At 36.1% G+C, this 17,385-nt stretch overlaps 1 protein-coding gene across 2 annotated transcripts in view; it reads left to right on the forward strand.

Annotated features, from left to right (window-relative positions):
• LOC105225804 (OCIA domain-containing protein 1) overlaps nucleotides 1-17,385 on the forward strand; it is a 28,692-nt gene that overhangs the window by 1,006 nt on the left and 10,301 nt on the right. Inside the window, exon 4 of one of the 2 annotated variants that reach the window (XM_049451425.1) lies at nucleotides 12,567-13,050. The exons of the other annotated variant lie outside the window; for it this stretch is intronic. Coding sequence (XP_049307382.1) covers nucleotides 12,567-13,010 — 444 coding nt within the window. The 3' untranslated portion in view covers nucleotides 13,011-13,050. Of the gene's footprint in view, nucleotides 1-12,566; nucleotides 13,051-17,385 lie in introns of those variants that run through there. 2 annotated transcript variants of the gene reach the window in all.

Consider the following 17,385-nt stretch of genomic DNA (forward strand, 5'->3'; position numbering starts at 1 on the left):
TACTTTTAGAATACCAATCCACGCATCCTTAGTAAAAATAGATATCGGCATATTACTACCGCTTACGGTTTTAAGCATTGGGGAATGTTTAGTTTAGTATCTCATTTTGAAGAGGTTTTGCGCAAAGGGGAGGGGGCGGGGGGCTTGCTCCCCCCCTCATTTGAAAGGTAGTGAATGGAACTTTTCAATAATACCACCCTTACCCCCCTAGGGCCCCGGGGGGCTCTAGGGCAGCCTCCTGAAAATGGCGTAAAATCGTAGTTCCTTACAATTTTCACTAATTATTATAAAAGTTGTGTATTTTTACGCAGAGAGTGACTCTATGTTTATTATTTTTATTATTTCAATGAATTAAAGTGGAAATCCACTTTATTTAAATAATAAAAACACTGAAAATTAGAAATTGTATATGCATCGGTAATAATGCATACAAGTAGTTGAAGTACCAAGATAACCCAACCAACCATTTATACAAGACCCCCTAAATAATAAAATTGGGTTTTCATCGCGCGATCTTTTTTTTCAAATTTTGAATATATTTTCAGCATAATATACTACATTGAAACAAGCGCCGCAGGCGAAAATTTGGAATAAAAAATCGCGCGATTTTTTCATTATATTTTCAGTATAATATATTACATCGAAACAAGCGCCGCAGGCGTCTTCAGTATAATATATTACATTGAAACAACCGCCGCAGTATATAAGACCTACCATTCCTTTTGTGCTTATTTTCTTCGTCGTTTGACAGTTCATATTCAGTAATTTTGTTTACATTTCAAGGAACAATATAACACGTAATTGAAAGCTGTTTTATTTATTAAATTGTACATAAAATTGCAACTTAAAATCCATAATTTATCATTAATTCAATTAAATATATTTCAAAGAATGTGTGTGTGTTAAATTGGTTAAATTTTTGCAAGCAGTGCAACAAAAACTTCAAAAGAAGAGAGCCATTGTTTGAGCAAATGTGCGTTTTTTGCGTACTTATATCTAAAAAACAAATTAACATTTAACAATAAATTTACATTTAAACAAAAGTTTAATTCATTGGCTATCCGTGCTATATAAATTCAAAAAAATCCGTGCACGCATTTAAGAGGTATAAGCAGTGAAAATGAGATACTAAACTAAACCCAACCCTAAGCATTTGTTATTATACTTCGTGGGTAAAATTTAGAATAGCATCCCCGGATTTCGGGGATAAAATGGGTATCACCGGAAAGGTGACGTTCTCCAGATTACGAAAATTTATATATATAATTGCCGATGACATAGTTTTAAAGATATTTGCATTTAAAGTTGTAAAACTGACAACTTTTACATTGATAATTTGTATATTGTGAATAACTTTTTCACTTATATTATGCACTTTTCACTTAGTAACACTTCACTATAATGTTCCTGATATTAATTTTTTTAATATTTGTTGTAAATAAAGCTTTATTTTAATTATTTTAGTTAAATTCTCTGCATTTGCACAATAAGGGTTGCCATGGGAATTTTTTTTCCGCGCCGCGCATCAAAAAAATAACCATGGCGACCCTTTTCTTATTGTGCAAATGCAGAGAATTTAACTAAAATAAAGCTTTATTTACAACAAATATTAAGCAAATTTTTTTTATTTTTTATTTTATTTTATTAAAGCTAACATAACAAACAAATTATTATATTAACTATTGTACGCAGCACTAGCATCATAGGCTTTCGGCTGACTGGTGGGATAATAGTTGGGTTCATTAAAAGTTGAGCAGGATCATCATTGTTGATAGAGATTATATAAGCTGTCTTCCATATTGTCTTTTTTTAAAAAGGAAGTCCAGATTAAGGCAATATGTTTTTATCGGAGATGTTGGTAACAAATATTCTTTTTCTTACATATTGACAATGTTGCTTAAATGAATACTTAGAGTCTAATTTTAAGCCTAGGAACTTAAAACTATCTGTACAGATTAAATTTATATTATTAGCGGTAAGTGTGGGTGTATTACATTGATGTTTCTTACAAATATGTAATAACTTAGATTTAGAGGAAGAAATTGACGTGCCCGAAGAACCGAACCAAAGGAATAAGAGGGAAAAGATTTTAGAAAAGGAAGACATAAACGGACAAATCGGAGGAATTAGAAAATAATACTAAATCAACAGCATAGTTTTGGTGACTGATATTAGGGATAAAATTGTACTGATTTTGAAGAGCAGATTCTAAGGCTATATCTTGCGGATATAGTAGATTGCCACGAGGAGAATTGAGGAGAGAAATCGAAAAAGGAGGTTAAACTAGTGAACTATTAAAATAACTTAAAGTGAAAGATTAATTAGGAGGGGAATAGGCACAAATAATGATGAGTTTATAAAAGTTAGAGTTCGATGTATTTATTAAGTATCCGTTCATATACCACTGAAGGATGGATAACATGGATAGAAAAATAAAGAAAAAATAATAAAGTGAGGTTATGGGAATTTATTGTTCCATCAACGAGGGTGACGGAGATGAAGGGGAGGAGGAAGTTGGATGGGTGTTGTGATCAAGAGGGGAGATGGCAAAAGATGCCAGGGGAGATAAGGAGTGTGAGGAGGGCGATGAGATGTGGGAAAGTGGAGAGAAAGATGGGGAGGGGGAAGAATCCAAGGATGGAGGGTATAGAAGAGGGGAGTTCTTTGAGGTTTCTGAAAGTTCTATATGATGCAATGGATTGTTGGTGGAGGATGAATCGTTGTTAGTTTTTGTTGTTGTTGCGTTATTATTGAGGTTAGAGTTTTTTGATATTGAAGTATTGTCTTTGTTATTAGGATTTTTTGAATTTGTATTTATATCATTGTTAGTTTGCATTTTAGGCACGTTGGCGAAGGAGGAGGGGGATGGGGTGGAAGGAAATTGATTTTTATACTTGGTAATGGCGTCGCGCATGGTGCATTTGTGTATAGTTTTAATTTTTAATATTTCTTTCGATTGAATAAATTTAGGGCAAGCATTTGAGGACGAGGGGTGTTCACCTGCGCAGTTAGCGCAGTAAACTCTGGTGCAATCAGAAGGAGGAGAGTGGTTAGGAGGAAGGTTGCAAATGACACAGGAAGGAGTTTTTACGCAGTGTTTAGCGGTGTGTCCTAATAGCTGACAAGTTTTGCAGCGCATAGGATTAGGGTAATACGGACGGACATCAAGGGTTCTCCAGGCTACATCAATTCTGTTAGGAAGTGTATATTTATTGAATGTTAATAATACGGCACCAGTAGGTACACGAACGCCTTTAACTATTTTGTTAAACTTGTGGACTGCAGAGACACCTTGTTCCTTGAGACCTTCAATTATTTCATCGTCGCTAAGTTGGCAAATAAAGGGGGCATAAATTGTGCCCTTGACTGAGTTAAGGGTGCTGTGAAGAGCAACTTCAACAGCACCTGCACCGGGTAGATTTTTAGTAGAAAGGAATTTATCGGCAATTTTTTGATTTTTTACAAGGAGGAGTAGGCTGCCATCGCGAAGTGACGAGACGTTGTTAATATCTTTACTGATAGATTGAATACCTTTATAAGTCGCGAAGCAGGAGATGGAAGTGATGGGTTTACTGGCATCCCGCGACTTAATGACGAGGTATTTGGGGTCATCCTTCTTTGTAATGGGGAGTTCCGGAAATAGTTCCAACGTTGTTTGCTCAGGCTTTTTTCTTTTAGTCTTCTGGGCTGAGGATAATAGGGCAAACCTATTATCACCCAGATTATTGGCCCCAGGGGGCATTGTGAAAATATTACTTTTTATGTATGCAAAAATTTATAAATGTAGCACCAGTTAACAATAAGAAATAAATACAGCGAGAAATTAACAGTAAAAAAGTTATTTGTGCAAAACTGTAAAGTAGCGTTATAACACAGACACCACTAGAATGACCGCGAGAGAAAAAGAAAAATGCGACCGTACGGTTTGACAACTCGTTACGGATTTTGATATATATGATTAAGCAAATTAATATACAGAAACGTTATAGTAAAGTGTTAGTAAGTGAAAAGTGCATAATATAAGTGGGAAAATTATTCATAATTCATTTTATTCCCGAAATCCGGGGATGCTATTCTAAATCCCAGCCGAAAACGTTTAGCAAGTTCTCACCAGCTACGTTTTTTGATACAAAAATCCTTTCTACCTTCGATCGGTAACTTATGCAGGGATTCTAACTGCCAGTATGTATCAGGTCACAAAATTGGTCACTATAATTTAGTGACGTTTTTTGTCAGGATATTTTAACCAAACAAAGAAATTATCATTTGCCCAGAGAACGTATATTTACAGAGAAGGTTCACGATAACGAAAATTTAGATTTTTCAATTTTGGGATATTTACTGTTTTGGATGAGCGTGTTTCACCACAGAAAATTATTAGCGTGTTTCACCACTTAACATCAGGGGCATGAAAATAGCAGAATTGAGCATTTTCAGTGTTAAATGAGAGCAATAATGATAATTCCAATGTTAAGGAATGTACGCTTACAGATTCCCTTTTTTACTATGCGCAAACGATGCTGCATATAATTTATATATGTACATGCATACATACATATGTATGTATTTTCTATATATCTATATATTTTATATCAAAGCACACAAGCATGTTTATACGTACAAATTGAACTATTTCATGATGAATTCCTTAAAATCTTTGGAAATATATAATAAAGTCATACATGCATTATTACCTATGTATGTATGTAAATCTTTAATTAATGTACATATGTAGGCTTGATAAGATTTATACTTATGTATGTACATATATATTTATTTACAGGTCAGGTCTTTAAAAGTTTTGATAACATGTTAAAAGACCAAGCGGTCGCACATATTCACGTACATATGTAATTATGTGTGTATGTAAACAAAAAGAAACATACGCATAATGTTTGTAAATTTGTCTACCCACAACTTTGTATGTAAATGTGTACAATTATTGCTTCATGCGAAATCTTCGTTTCACGGGCAACCAATGGCTGAAGCTTAACTTTCAAAGAGTCACGCCCGGAACACATTGAGCGGGGCAGACTGCAAGCGACATCTGTCAAATATTAAAATATACACGTTCATATGGACACAGTTATTTAGTTGTGCAGCTGTCTAAATAACTGTGTCCTTAAGAATGTGTGTATTTCAATATCAGATTCAGATGGCGCTTGCAATCTGTCGCGTTCTATGTGCTCAGCACATCAATCTGTCGAAGCACTGACGCGACGAGACGCGAAAGAAACTAACAAACGATCGCCGATTGTTACCGCTTTCCTTGCCGCTGTAACAGCTTTGAGTTCCAACGTGCGTAAATATGTATGCATATGTATGAGCTTGCATACATATCGACGCAGATTTTTGCGAGTCACGGAAAAATATTTTAGACAAATATTATAAATCGACAACTCCTATGTTGCCACTTTTGTCACTTCTTTCTGTGAAGAAGCATTAGAAAGATGTTCAATTTATGATTTTTAGCTTTTGCCATCGTCGCGAAAATACGCTTGTTGGCAAAGGCCTGCTCGAGGAGATGTAATGGTGTCTACTTTTATGAATGAAGCGAGGTCGCTTGTGGCATATGCCCCTGCGTTTATGAATGAAATCGTTTTTGTTGTAAAATTTACTACATTTGGGCTTCGTCAATTCGGCTGTGATATTGACTTGTGACGTTGCCGATGCTATATTAGACGATTGTTGTTTTTGTAGAACAATATTTGTACTTTTTGCGGGTGACATATCTACATGTGAACGCATATAAGTATGTATGTTGTGTATGCATTATTTGTGAGGGAATGCCATACGCACATATTTACATGTGTACGCATATAAGTATGTATGATGCTATTTGAAACAATTCTTGTTTTTGTAAAGCAATGTTTGTAGTTTTTGTGGGTGACATATTTACATGTGTACGCATATTTGTATGTTGGTGTGTATATACATTATTTGTTCGGCAATGTCGTACACATATGCATATGTAAGTATGTACATATCGAGCAGTGCGCGCACACTTTTTACTGATAAATGATAATATTAGGATTTGAATTTGAATTCTACCTACATAAGTATGAATGTATGTATGTAACTATGTGCTAATATCTACATGCATATGAAAATTGAAATGATGAAATGTGATTTACATATAATATTGTTGTAATATATAGTATTAAGTGTTTTAGGGTATCTCATATACATACAGTGGCGGACAAAAGTCTACATACACCCCCTGATTTCTTTGATGTGAGAGTACAAAAAGTTTTTAGAAAAATGTATTTATACAGTTTTATTCTAATATTTATTATAATAGCAATTAACTAAAAAAAAATCATTATTTAACATAAAACAACAAATTTATGGAATAAAAACTCAAATATTGTGTTGACAAAAGTCTACATACAGTACAAAAATATCTTAGTTCAGTGCGAAAAACTGTACAAAATGCTAGTTATTAAGACGTTTTAGTATTTCGTTGGGTCCCCATTCGTATCTACAACTGCTTGAAGCCGCCGTGGCATTGATTCTGCTAAATTTGTCAACGCTGCAGATGTAATGCTGTTCCAAGGTTCCAATATGCGCTCCTAGAGTATAGCAGAGCTAGAAGTTTGGTTCTTTCTAATTCTACGCTCCAAAATCTCCCAGACATGTTCAATAATATCCTTATTTGGACTTTGAGGTGGTGTATTTAATTGCCTTGGAGTATAATAAAGCAACCAGTGCTTAACAATTTGCGCCGCATGTATCGGATCGTTATCTTGTTGTAATATCCAACCGAAACCGAGCCCTCAATTATCCACCAAAGGCTTCAAATTATGTTCCAACAGAGACTTATACCTATAACCGTCCATTTCATCTTCAATAAAGTCCAACTTTCTAACTCCAGAGGCCGCAACAGCTCCCTAAACCATTACGCTGCCGCCACCGAGCTTCACAATTGATACTACGTTCTTCGGTTCAAGCGTGGCGTTAGTTTTCCTTCAAATTTTAGTCCTTTCATCACTACCAAAAAGAGTGAATTTAGAATCATCTGTAAATGAAATTTTTTTCCAAAAATCCATTTCCTTTTCTTTGTGTTTTTTGGCGAACTTTAAACGAAGTTTCCGGTTTTTTCAGAAATAAAAGGTTTCTTCCGTGGTGTTCTACTGTGGAATCCGTTATCGTTTACAGTTTTTTTTTATTGTTCTTTGTTGGATACTCATTTGTGACGTATTTGATATGCGTTCGGCAAAAATTTGGAGCATTTACTTTTGGATTTTGGTCTACTTCGTTGAGAATCAGGCTGACGTATCTACGAGATTGTTTTTTTGGGCGTCCACTGCGCGGTTTATTTTCGTTGGAACCATTATTTTTAAAGTTTTTTAGAATTGTCTGTACTGTTGCTCGACTCAAGTTTAAAAATTTAGAAATTTCACCATATGATTTTTTTTCTTTTCTTTCTTTTATCACCAAATTTCTTACATCAATTGATATTTCATTTCGCCATTATAGCTATTGAACAACTAAATTCAATAAATATCAAACAATAAACATATTGAAATAAAAGAAAAAGGCTAACGTTACCTTACTGTTAATATAACAATGTACAAAGTATGAGATTTGAACTGTATGTAGACTTTTGTCAAAGCAATTTTTGAGTTTTTCTTCCATAAATTTGTTGTTTTATGTTAAATAATGAATTTTTTTAGTTAATTGCTATTATAATAAATATTAGAATAAAACTGTATAAATACATTTTTCTAAAAACTTTTTGTACTCTCATATCAATGGAAATAGGGGGTGTATGTAGACTTTTGTCCGCCACTGTATGTATATAGCATATGTATGTATATACAACCATATTTATATGAAATTATATAATATTATCAAACATTATAAATATTTAATAAATAACTCTTATTTGCACATTAACTACAAATATAGTTTTCAAAATAGCATAATTTTATTAGAATGTTATCAGCTTTGCATGCATTCAGAAAAATATGCAAAATGATAATCATATCAATTAATATGATTGCATGTAAACGTATATAATTATATCCAAAAGAATAACATACGTCTGTAATAAGAATGTATATTTCTGAGCATAATTTTCATTGAATGCTCAGCTCTGTTCACGCGCCACTGTTAAAGTTTCTCCTTCTTAGCTAGCTGTGGTGAAACACGCTCATCGCATTTTGTTAGCTTTTGACAGTTCACACGCTTGTCCGTTGTTGGACCTTCTCTGTAAATATACGTTCTCTGATTTGCCTGCTAAAGGTATTATATTGAAATGCTCTTGGTGCAGGAACCGTGCGGTTTAGGCGGGGTTAGACCATAGAGGTAAGTTGGGCATACAAAGAGTCAAGCGAGAAGTCGTTGCATGTGTGACATGAGTTTGGTATGTCGGGGTCTATTCTGGATAAGTAGGAGTTTAATCTGCTACAGTATCCAGACCGAAGCAATGCCAGGGGCGCTAGATTTTAGGGTGTGGTTTAACTCCAATTACACTATTCACTGAGAGGAAGTCGATGACGATGTCAGTGTGAAATTTTCGAGAAATCATTTTTTTGTTGCATTATCTACAAGTATACACTGCAATAAACATCTTCTCAAATTTTGAAATCGAAGAGTGGAGAACATAGTGACTCCAATCTTTAAACGCCTTTTTCTCAGAATGGTGTTTTTCAAAAACGTTTCCACTATCAAAAGACGAGAGAAAAACAAAATTCGATACTTTTTGTTCAAACCGCCGCCATGTTGTCAAATTTCAAAAGAAAAAAAAGCTTCCGGTAGCGACTTTCTTGCAGGGGTCGAATCGTTACATCCGTGAACGTATCACTCGTCACGTAAAAGTCTGTATTTCGTATTATGACATACGTGATCGTAACGCTTCTATCGTGTTGTTGTTGTTGTTTTAACGGTTAGCTAATTCCCGTTAGGATGGTCAGGGTTGTTTGTGTTGTCGTCGAGATCATCTAACGGTAGGCCCAAGAAACGTGCTGTTTCGACGGGGTCGGACCAAAGGGAAGAGGGTGTTAGATGGGTGGGGTTTGTGGGGCATGCAAAGAGGTGGCCAGTGTCATGCGGCGACTCGTTGCATGCAGGACATACATTAGGTATGTCGGGGTCGATTCTGGATAAGTAGGAGTTTAACCTGCTACAATATCCAGAACGAAGTTGCGCTAGGGTCACTCGCGTTTCTCGCGGCAACTGGAGCTCTTCGTCTGCAATAGGTGGTGGTTTGACTCCAAGAACGCCATTCACGGGAAGGGAGTCGGTGAAGGTGTTGATGGCGGTCAGTGCCTGTCGAAAGTTAGTTGCGTCCGAAGTCTGGTCGGCGTACTGTGCAATGTCGTCGACATAGTCTTGATGCTCCTGGGAGGCGGTTCCGCTCCAAGCAGATGGCTGCAGGGATGATTCCTACGGAAACAACCAAGCAGGAACTGCCTGGAGAGGAGTTGATTATGCTCCTTTACAGGAAGCATGTGCGTCTCACTATGGAGGTGTTCAACGGGAGACATCAAGAGGCATCCCGTCGTGGTCCGGAGTGCTGTATTTTGACAGGTCTGAAGTTTCCTCATCTGCGTACCACTGCATCCAGGCGACCATATCGGTGCTGCGTAGTTGAGGACCGGCCGGCCGATTGCCTTGTAAGTTGCCAACAACGTTTCTTTGTCTTTTCCCCATGTGCTGCCGGCTAGCGACTTGAGGATTTTGTTGCGGCTCTGTACCTTGGCGATAATTGCGGTCGTATGGGGAGAGAAGGAGCATAGACTATCGAAGGTTACGCCTAAAATCTTAGGGTTATTGACAGTCGGAATTTTGACGCCATCGACTGCAATATTAAGTTCAAGTCTATACTCCTTCGTCCAGTTTGTGCGCTTCTATCGTAATCTGGCATGATGACACACGTGAACGAGTATATTTACGTATCCGTTCGTTCGAATCGTCGTTCGAACGCTAACTAGCAATCGTAATATACAAATTTACTAGAGTATCCGCCCAAGTTTTACTGTGGCTGTTACATAGGTAGTACTACTAATACCATCTATATGATTTCTATTAGTTAGATTATAAATATTATTTAAGGAATAATCGCATTTTTGGTGAAGCAACTTGTGTTTGTGAATTATAAAGAAATTCGTGCGTTAAGAAAGAATTGGTTTTTGGGGTAAAAATACTATTGAATTTGGGCTGTGCATCAGTGGACTGCATATTAAGAAACGGTTCTCAAGCGTGAAAAGACAAAAAAATCGACTGGCAAGGTTATGGAATCAGTCTTTTGGGATGCCCGTGGTATATTATTCATCGAATGATAAATGAGCCAGTTTTAATTCATTGCATTGTGTATTTGATTGCAGTTCTATTCTACCATTCCTAATATTTAGCAATTTTATTATTTTTAGGAATTTTATATTTTTCATATACATGTGTATTCATCGTTCCCGTTTAAATATTGCATTGCTCTGTGCAATGCTTCGAAAAGATTTCTGTACATCTAAAATTTTAATAGACCTTTTTATCAACTTATGCCACTATCTTTTTATGGCAGACCTTTTGCAATTCTAAATTGCCTGTCAAGATACCCCCTCCAATAGTTTGCAGGTATGAAGAAAATGTTATAGCTACCCATAGTTGTATTGAATGACCCAATTTATTACCTAAGAACGAACAACTCTGTCCACAATATGAAAACTTGATCTACAGATGTCGCCTTTTACTTTGGCATCGTTTTGTTTAATATACGTTTACGCCAATTTAAGGTTTGAATATTGGACACTGCGATGGTAGCGCCATCCATCGGTCAAACATTTAAAATTAGCAATTAATTACAAATGAAAAATTAATTTAAGAAAACATTTTCTAGAGGACCAAATTGTAAATCTAAACCATTCTCGAATCTCCTTGAACATACACACAAAATTTCATCAAAATCGGTCCATCCGTTTAGGAGCAGTTCAAATGCAAACACACGGTCAGAAGATTTATATATATAAAGATGGAAATGTGAGCAAATTTTTTTTAAATTTTAAGTTTTTTTTTATAATTTTTAGGAATAAATAACAAACAAGAAACCAATGAATGGAATATCTCATTAAAAATTAAACAAAAAATTATTTATGTGATCAAATTTTTGTATTTTAGTTGCCAATAAAAATAAAATTATTTACAAGGATAAGGATATATACATTTTCGAATTAAAATTATTTATTTGGTCGATTGCGGTGAAGCGGTTCGCTACCTCTTTGTCCATTTCTTGTGTGTGATAAGAATCGCAATTTTTGAGGGTTGTAACTAATTTAATTTTATGCAGATGTTATGTAATGCCTCACAAATGTTAGCAAATCCTCCACTTTTGTGGGGTAATACCTTCCTCTCTTGTCATATCTTCAAATACTCCATCGTCTTTTTAAGATTTCAATGCTTTGTTCAACGATACATCTACAAAGAAAATTTTATTAGCGAGGATTCAGAATTTTTTTTTATACCTACGCTATTGCTACGATCTCCTAGCTACATCCGCACTATTTTTTATGCCCATTAATTTCCATAGTGCTCAGATAAATCCGAAGACTCGGACGTCAGACACCTAACCGTACACGTCCTCTGCTTATAAAGACCCAGTCAGTTGCTGATGCCATAGAAATCTTTAAACTAAACCAGAGTGAGAGCTCTCAGGTTAGATTCAAACCAGACCTAACCCCTGCACAACAGACTCACCTTAATGATTTACGCTCTGAATTAAGCACTCTCAACAATAATGGTGACACAAGTAAAACCATCAAGTATATCCATGGCATACCGCAGATAGTTAACAAAAATGTTCGCCCGCTCAGTGAAAAGGAAGAAACCCGAAGCTCTTCAAGTGTACTATCAAAACACGCGGGGGCTCCGAACAAAACTAAATAAATTTTTCACAGCGTCTGCCGTCAGTAATATCGACCTCATTTATATTAATGAATCATGGTTACACCCATCGATTCACGATGGCGAACTAATGGACAGCACTTACACAATTTTTAGGCACGATAGGGATCCTGTTCTGTCCGGTCTGGAACGAGAAGGTGGAGTATTCATCGCAGTCAAACGCCACTTTCAAGCTGAATTAATACAAATTGATCAACATAAACTTGAGCTCGTCTTCGTCAACGTAAAAGGTGCTTCCCATGATATCATTGTTGGCTGTGTCTACATGCCACCTCTCTCAAACTTTGATTCCTATACTAATCTACTCACTCTACTCTCTTTTATAAACGATAAATTTAAAAATGCTAAACTATTACTTGTAGGCGACTTCAATTTGCCTAGTAGTGTCCCCCGGGCGGACTGTGAAAGGATTCTCCAAGATGGTTTAGCTATACTTGATTGCACTCAAACAAATAACACAAGCAACTGTGATAACACTTTTCTGGATCTCTGTTACAGTAATATAGAAATTAGTGTTGATAAAACCCTACCATTTGTTGAAGAGGACAAATATCATCCGGCCCTCTCAATCAGTCTTAATTTTCGACCTAATCTTACATCACCGAGTTCACCTACATACTCCTTCAAGAAAGCTGATTATCATAATCTCAACTTTTTTTTATCATCAGGTTAACTGGGTAGGAATGTATGAAACAGACAATATCGACAATGAAATTGCTTGGTTTTATAACAAGCTAGAGGAAGGCATTACCCTATATGTGCCTGTACATAAGAATTATGTCAGTAATTACCCTAATTGGTTCTCTTTTGAGCTTATCAACAGAATTAAGCTCAAAAATGCGGCTCACTCACAATACAAAAACTCTAATAACCAACGAGATTATGCTCGCTTCAGCATGTTAAGGCGTGATTGCAAAACTTTAAGTACTGAATGCTACAGAAAATATGTTGACAAAATAGAGAACATGGTTCAGTCTGACACAAGTGCGTTCTGGAAGTTCATCAAGGATAAGAAGTACAATAGGGTGAACATTCCATCCGAGATGTCATGGCTCGATCAATCTGCTACCACTGGTGAATCAATCAGTAACCTTCAAAACAACATTCACTGATGATAACAATAATGATCGAATTAACAAAAATACAGTGATCAATGACCCAAAAACCAGCCTCGATAATCAAACAATTACTCAAGCTGAACCCTAACAAAGGTGCTGGACCTGACGGTATACCAAATGTTTTCCTTAGGAACTGCGCTACTGTGCTCTATGAGCCTATCACCTACATATTCAATAGATCTTTGCAGCTTGGCACCTTCCCTAGCGAATGAAAGCTGTCGTATGTCAGATCAATCTTCAAAAGTGGCCAGAGAACTGATGTTTCCAACTACAGACCTATACGCATTCAATCAGCGTTGGCAAAACTATTTGAAAAGCTGGTCCTCACTCAACTTACTGCTGCCTTTAAAGATATCATCACGACAAAACAGCACGGATTTACGGGTGGCAGATCAACCACGTCCAATCTTTTCTCTTACACTAATTTCCTACTCAACACATGGAATGATGGTCTCAAGGTTCACTCCATATATACTGACTTTAGCAAAGCCTTTGATCGTGTAAATCACAGAATTCTTGTTTCTAAGCTTCAAGTCTACGGAGTCGACGGCAATGCCTTGGATTGGTTATATTCCAACCTGGTAAACAGATCCCTGCAAGTTAGAGTTGATGGATATTTGTCTGAGGAATATAAGGTTACATCTGGAGTGCCACAGGAATCCCACTTAGGACCTCTGCTTTTCAACATCTTTGTCAATGATGCAAAAATCTCCTGTCAGAATACCTGCTCTACGCAGATGACCTCAAGATCTACAGAACCATCAAAAATGAGGGTTATAGGGGTCCAGCTGCTTCAAGATGACATTGACAAACTCTCGGCCTGGTGTACTAATAATAAACTTGACCTTAACGCAAATAAATGTTCGGTAATCTCGTACTCGCGCTCTCACAGCAATATTGCCACCAGTTATAACTTAAACGGTCACAGCCTGCAAGAAGTTCCCGACATCAAAGACCTGGCAATCAGCATAGACAACAAACTCACTTACTCGAAGCATATAGACAAGATCACACTCCAAGCTTTCAACGTTCTTGGATTAATCACGAGAACAGGCATAGAGTTTCGCAATCCCTACACATTGATACGTCTATATCGCCAACTGGTTCTACCCATACTCGAGTACGGCACTGTAGTCTGGTCTTCTCACACTGATGTCTCAATCAACAGATTGGAGAAGGTCCAAAATAAATTCCTTCCTTTCATACAACCTTGAGGTCGCAGGTACTCTCCACTGATGATATTCGTTCACGCTATAAAATCAACAGCCTAGCTACACGTCGTCAAGTCGCTGACCTGGTCTTTTACTTTAAGTTTGTTAACAACCTAATTGATGCCCCAGAGATTCTTGGTAGTTTTGAGTTTGCTCCTACGGCATTCTCGCTGAGACAATCACGGAAACTTAAAACAACAAAGTCACAGAAAAACTACGTCTTCCATGGACCTCACAACAGGATTGCTAACCATGTAAATTCACTTCACCAGAACATCGATTTCTATGAAGGCTCCCTCAGTTCAATCATCAATAATATAAAGGACAAACTCCTTCCATACCATTAATTTGATCACTGTAATACAATTGCCCTTATTATTATATTTCTTTTTTCTTTTACTTATAAAAGTAACTGCTGTATATTGCCGATTGGCGTTAATTTGTTAAATAAATAAATAATAAATAATGCAAAAATTGCTACAAATGCAGAAAATAGCTATAGATTTCTTCTTCACCTATAGTTTTTTTGCTATGAAGACTTTTGTTAAAAAAAAACAGCTATAGGTAAATTATATTTAAAAAGAGTACCTTAAAATGTTACTGTCGATGTTTTTCGGCGATATTTTGTTTTTGGAGTATCCCTTAATAATTTCCAGCAGTAATCGGCAAGCAAACTGACATTCCCCTTGTCTTGGTACCGTTTCCCATAGCAGAAATGTCTTGGTGGAAACGTTCCCCATGTTCGTCACTTACGGCACTTAATTTTCGGGAAAAATCCAGAGGGGAGTCCAGAAAGTGAATTTTAAAGGACATGTTGCAACCCATCTTTTTATAGCCAGTAAGTAGTTTAGTCCCAAGATCTTTGTAAATGTTAGCATTCACATTTCCAAGAAAATTTTTAACAACGCTTTTAATGGAACTCCACGCTCGTATTTTGGTTTCATTGAGCATTTCCTAAAATGTTTCATCTTTTATTAATTATCCTATTTGCGGACACACAAATATGCTCTCTTTAATTTTTGCTTCACTTCTTCCATTTCTGTCCAAGTCCTTAACAAAAATTTTCATTAAATCCAATTTAATATGCAAAGGTGGTAGTAATACCTTTCTTGTGATCTGGTAACGTTTTTTTTGTCCCGGAGGGAGTGCCTGACGTACTGGCCACAGCCCGGAGTGGTCATGTGAATTTGCAGAATCGCCAGAAGTTACACGAAGGTAAATCAGGCGAAGGCGGTGGTTGCGGCACCATATTAGTTGAAAATGTGGCAAAGTGTTCACGAAAAACTATTGCAGTATTAATTCACCTTTCAATTTGATCACAGTAGTATTGTAAAATTTAAGGCCGCAGGTTACAGAATATCTGTGGGTGATAGAAAAATTCTCTTTTCAGTTTTGACTACAGGGTATCAAACGGCATTAAAAACACCTAAGAATTTTCATGTCACAAATTATATGTCAACCAGTATAATCTTTTTGAAATTTTTGTTTTATACCACAATTGCGGCTGCAATCGTGGACATCGTATAGGACCTTTTTTTACGTGTCATTTCAACAATTTATTTAACTATTATACAACCAATAAATAAACATAAAAATATCATTTAGTATTTGTCATAAAGTTATTTATTTATAAAAAAATCGGATCGATTAGTTAACTTCAACATTAAAAAAAAGTCGCGAAAATCAGTGATTTTTCGGAGGGTCATTCTGAGACGATCCCTTAAAGGTTGTACTGTGAGTGGTTGTCAGTGCATGTCTGGCCGCCGACGTAGTTAAGGAAAGACCTATTGATGATTCTAGGAGTGTGCTCTGCTCATGTGGCTAGCGACTTGAGATTTTTTAAGGCTCTGCATCCCAGACGTTATCGCGATTTTATGAGAAATAAAGGAGCACAAGCACTGGGGTCGAATCATTACATCCGTGAACGTATCACTCGTCACGAAAAGCCTGTATTTCGTATTATGACATACGTGATCGTAACGGTTCTATCGTAATCTGGCATGATGACATACAGTGAACGAGTATATAAACGTATCCGTTCGTTCGAATAGTCATTCGAACGCAAATTAGCAATCGTAATATACAAATTTATGGAAGTCAGCAATTTTTTTAAATATTATATTTTTTATAACTTTTAGTAATAAAGAACATAAATAAGGAACCAATGGAATATCTCATTAAAAATTAAAAAAAAAAATATTTATATGAACAACATTTTTGTATTTTAGTTGAGATTAAAAATAAAATTATTTACAAGGTAAGGGACACATACTTACATTTTTGAATTAAATTTATTAAAGAATACTTTATTTGATCTATTATTGTTTGGTCGATTGCGGTGAGGCGATGTCCATTTCTTGTGTGTGATAAGAATCGCAATTTTGAGGGTCGTAACTTATTGTAAATTCTATGCAGATGTTATGCCTCACAAACGCTAGCAAATCTTCCTCTTTTGTGGGGTGATACATTCCTCCCTTGCCATATCCTAAAATTCTCCACCGTCGTTTTAAGATTCCAATGCTTCGTTCAACGATAGATTTATAAAGAAAATTTTGTTAATAAAGATTGATAATTTGTTTTTTTTTTTATACCTACGCTATTGCTACGATCTCTTCGCTATCTCCGCACTATTTTTTTTATCCCCATCACTTTCACTAGAGCTCAAAAACAATGTTGGGTCCATTTTGATATTTAATTAGCTTTCGTTAGTTTATTGAAAATTTTGCAACAGTTTTGACACTTCCATATCTGTTGTGACCTAAAAATACGATCAAAGAAATGTGAAATTTAAAAACTATTGTGAATTGAAAATATATTACTATCCGTTTAGTATCGTATGTCATAATGCCAATCTCCGCATACGATTGACGTATCACGTAATTTTCTTTCGTATGTTTGCCGATCCTTGCACGGATGTAACGATTCGACCCTTATCTAATGTCACACCTAAAGTCTTTGAATTATTGACAGTGGGAAATTTAACGTCATCGACTGCAATATTAAGTCAAATCTATACTACTTTGTCCAGTTTGTGAATAAGGTCGCAGTGGATTTAGTGGGGAGAGTTAGGTTCCTTACAGTTAAGAAGCAAGAATGTCCATTCCCTCTGGTGGTTAAGGGAGTTTCAAAATCTAAAAATTAAACAGCAGCGGTGAGAG

Source organism: Bactrocera dorsalis, chromosome 3, assembly GCF_023373825.1.
Source record: "Bactrocera dorsalis isolate Fly_Bdor chromosome 3, ASM2337382v1, whole genome shotgun sequence".
NCBI lineage: Eukaryota > Metazoa > Arthropoda > Insecta > Diptera > Tephritidae > Bactrocera > Bactrocera dorsalis.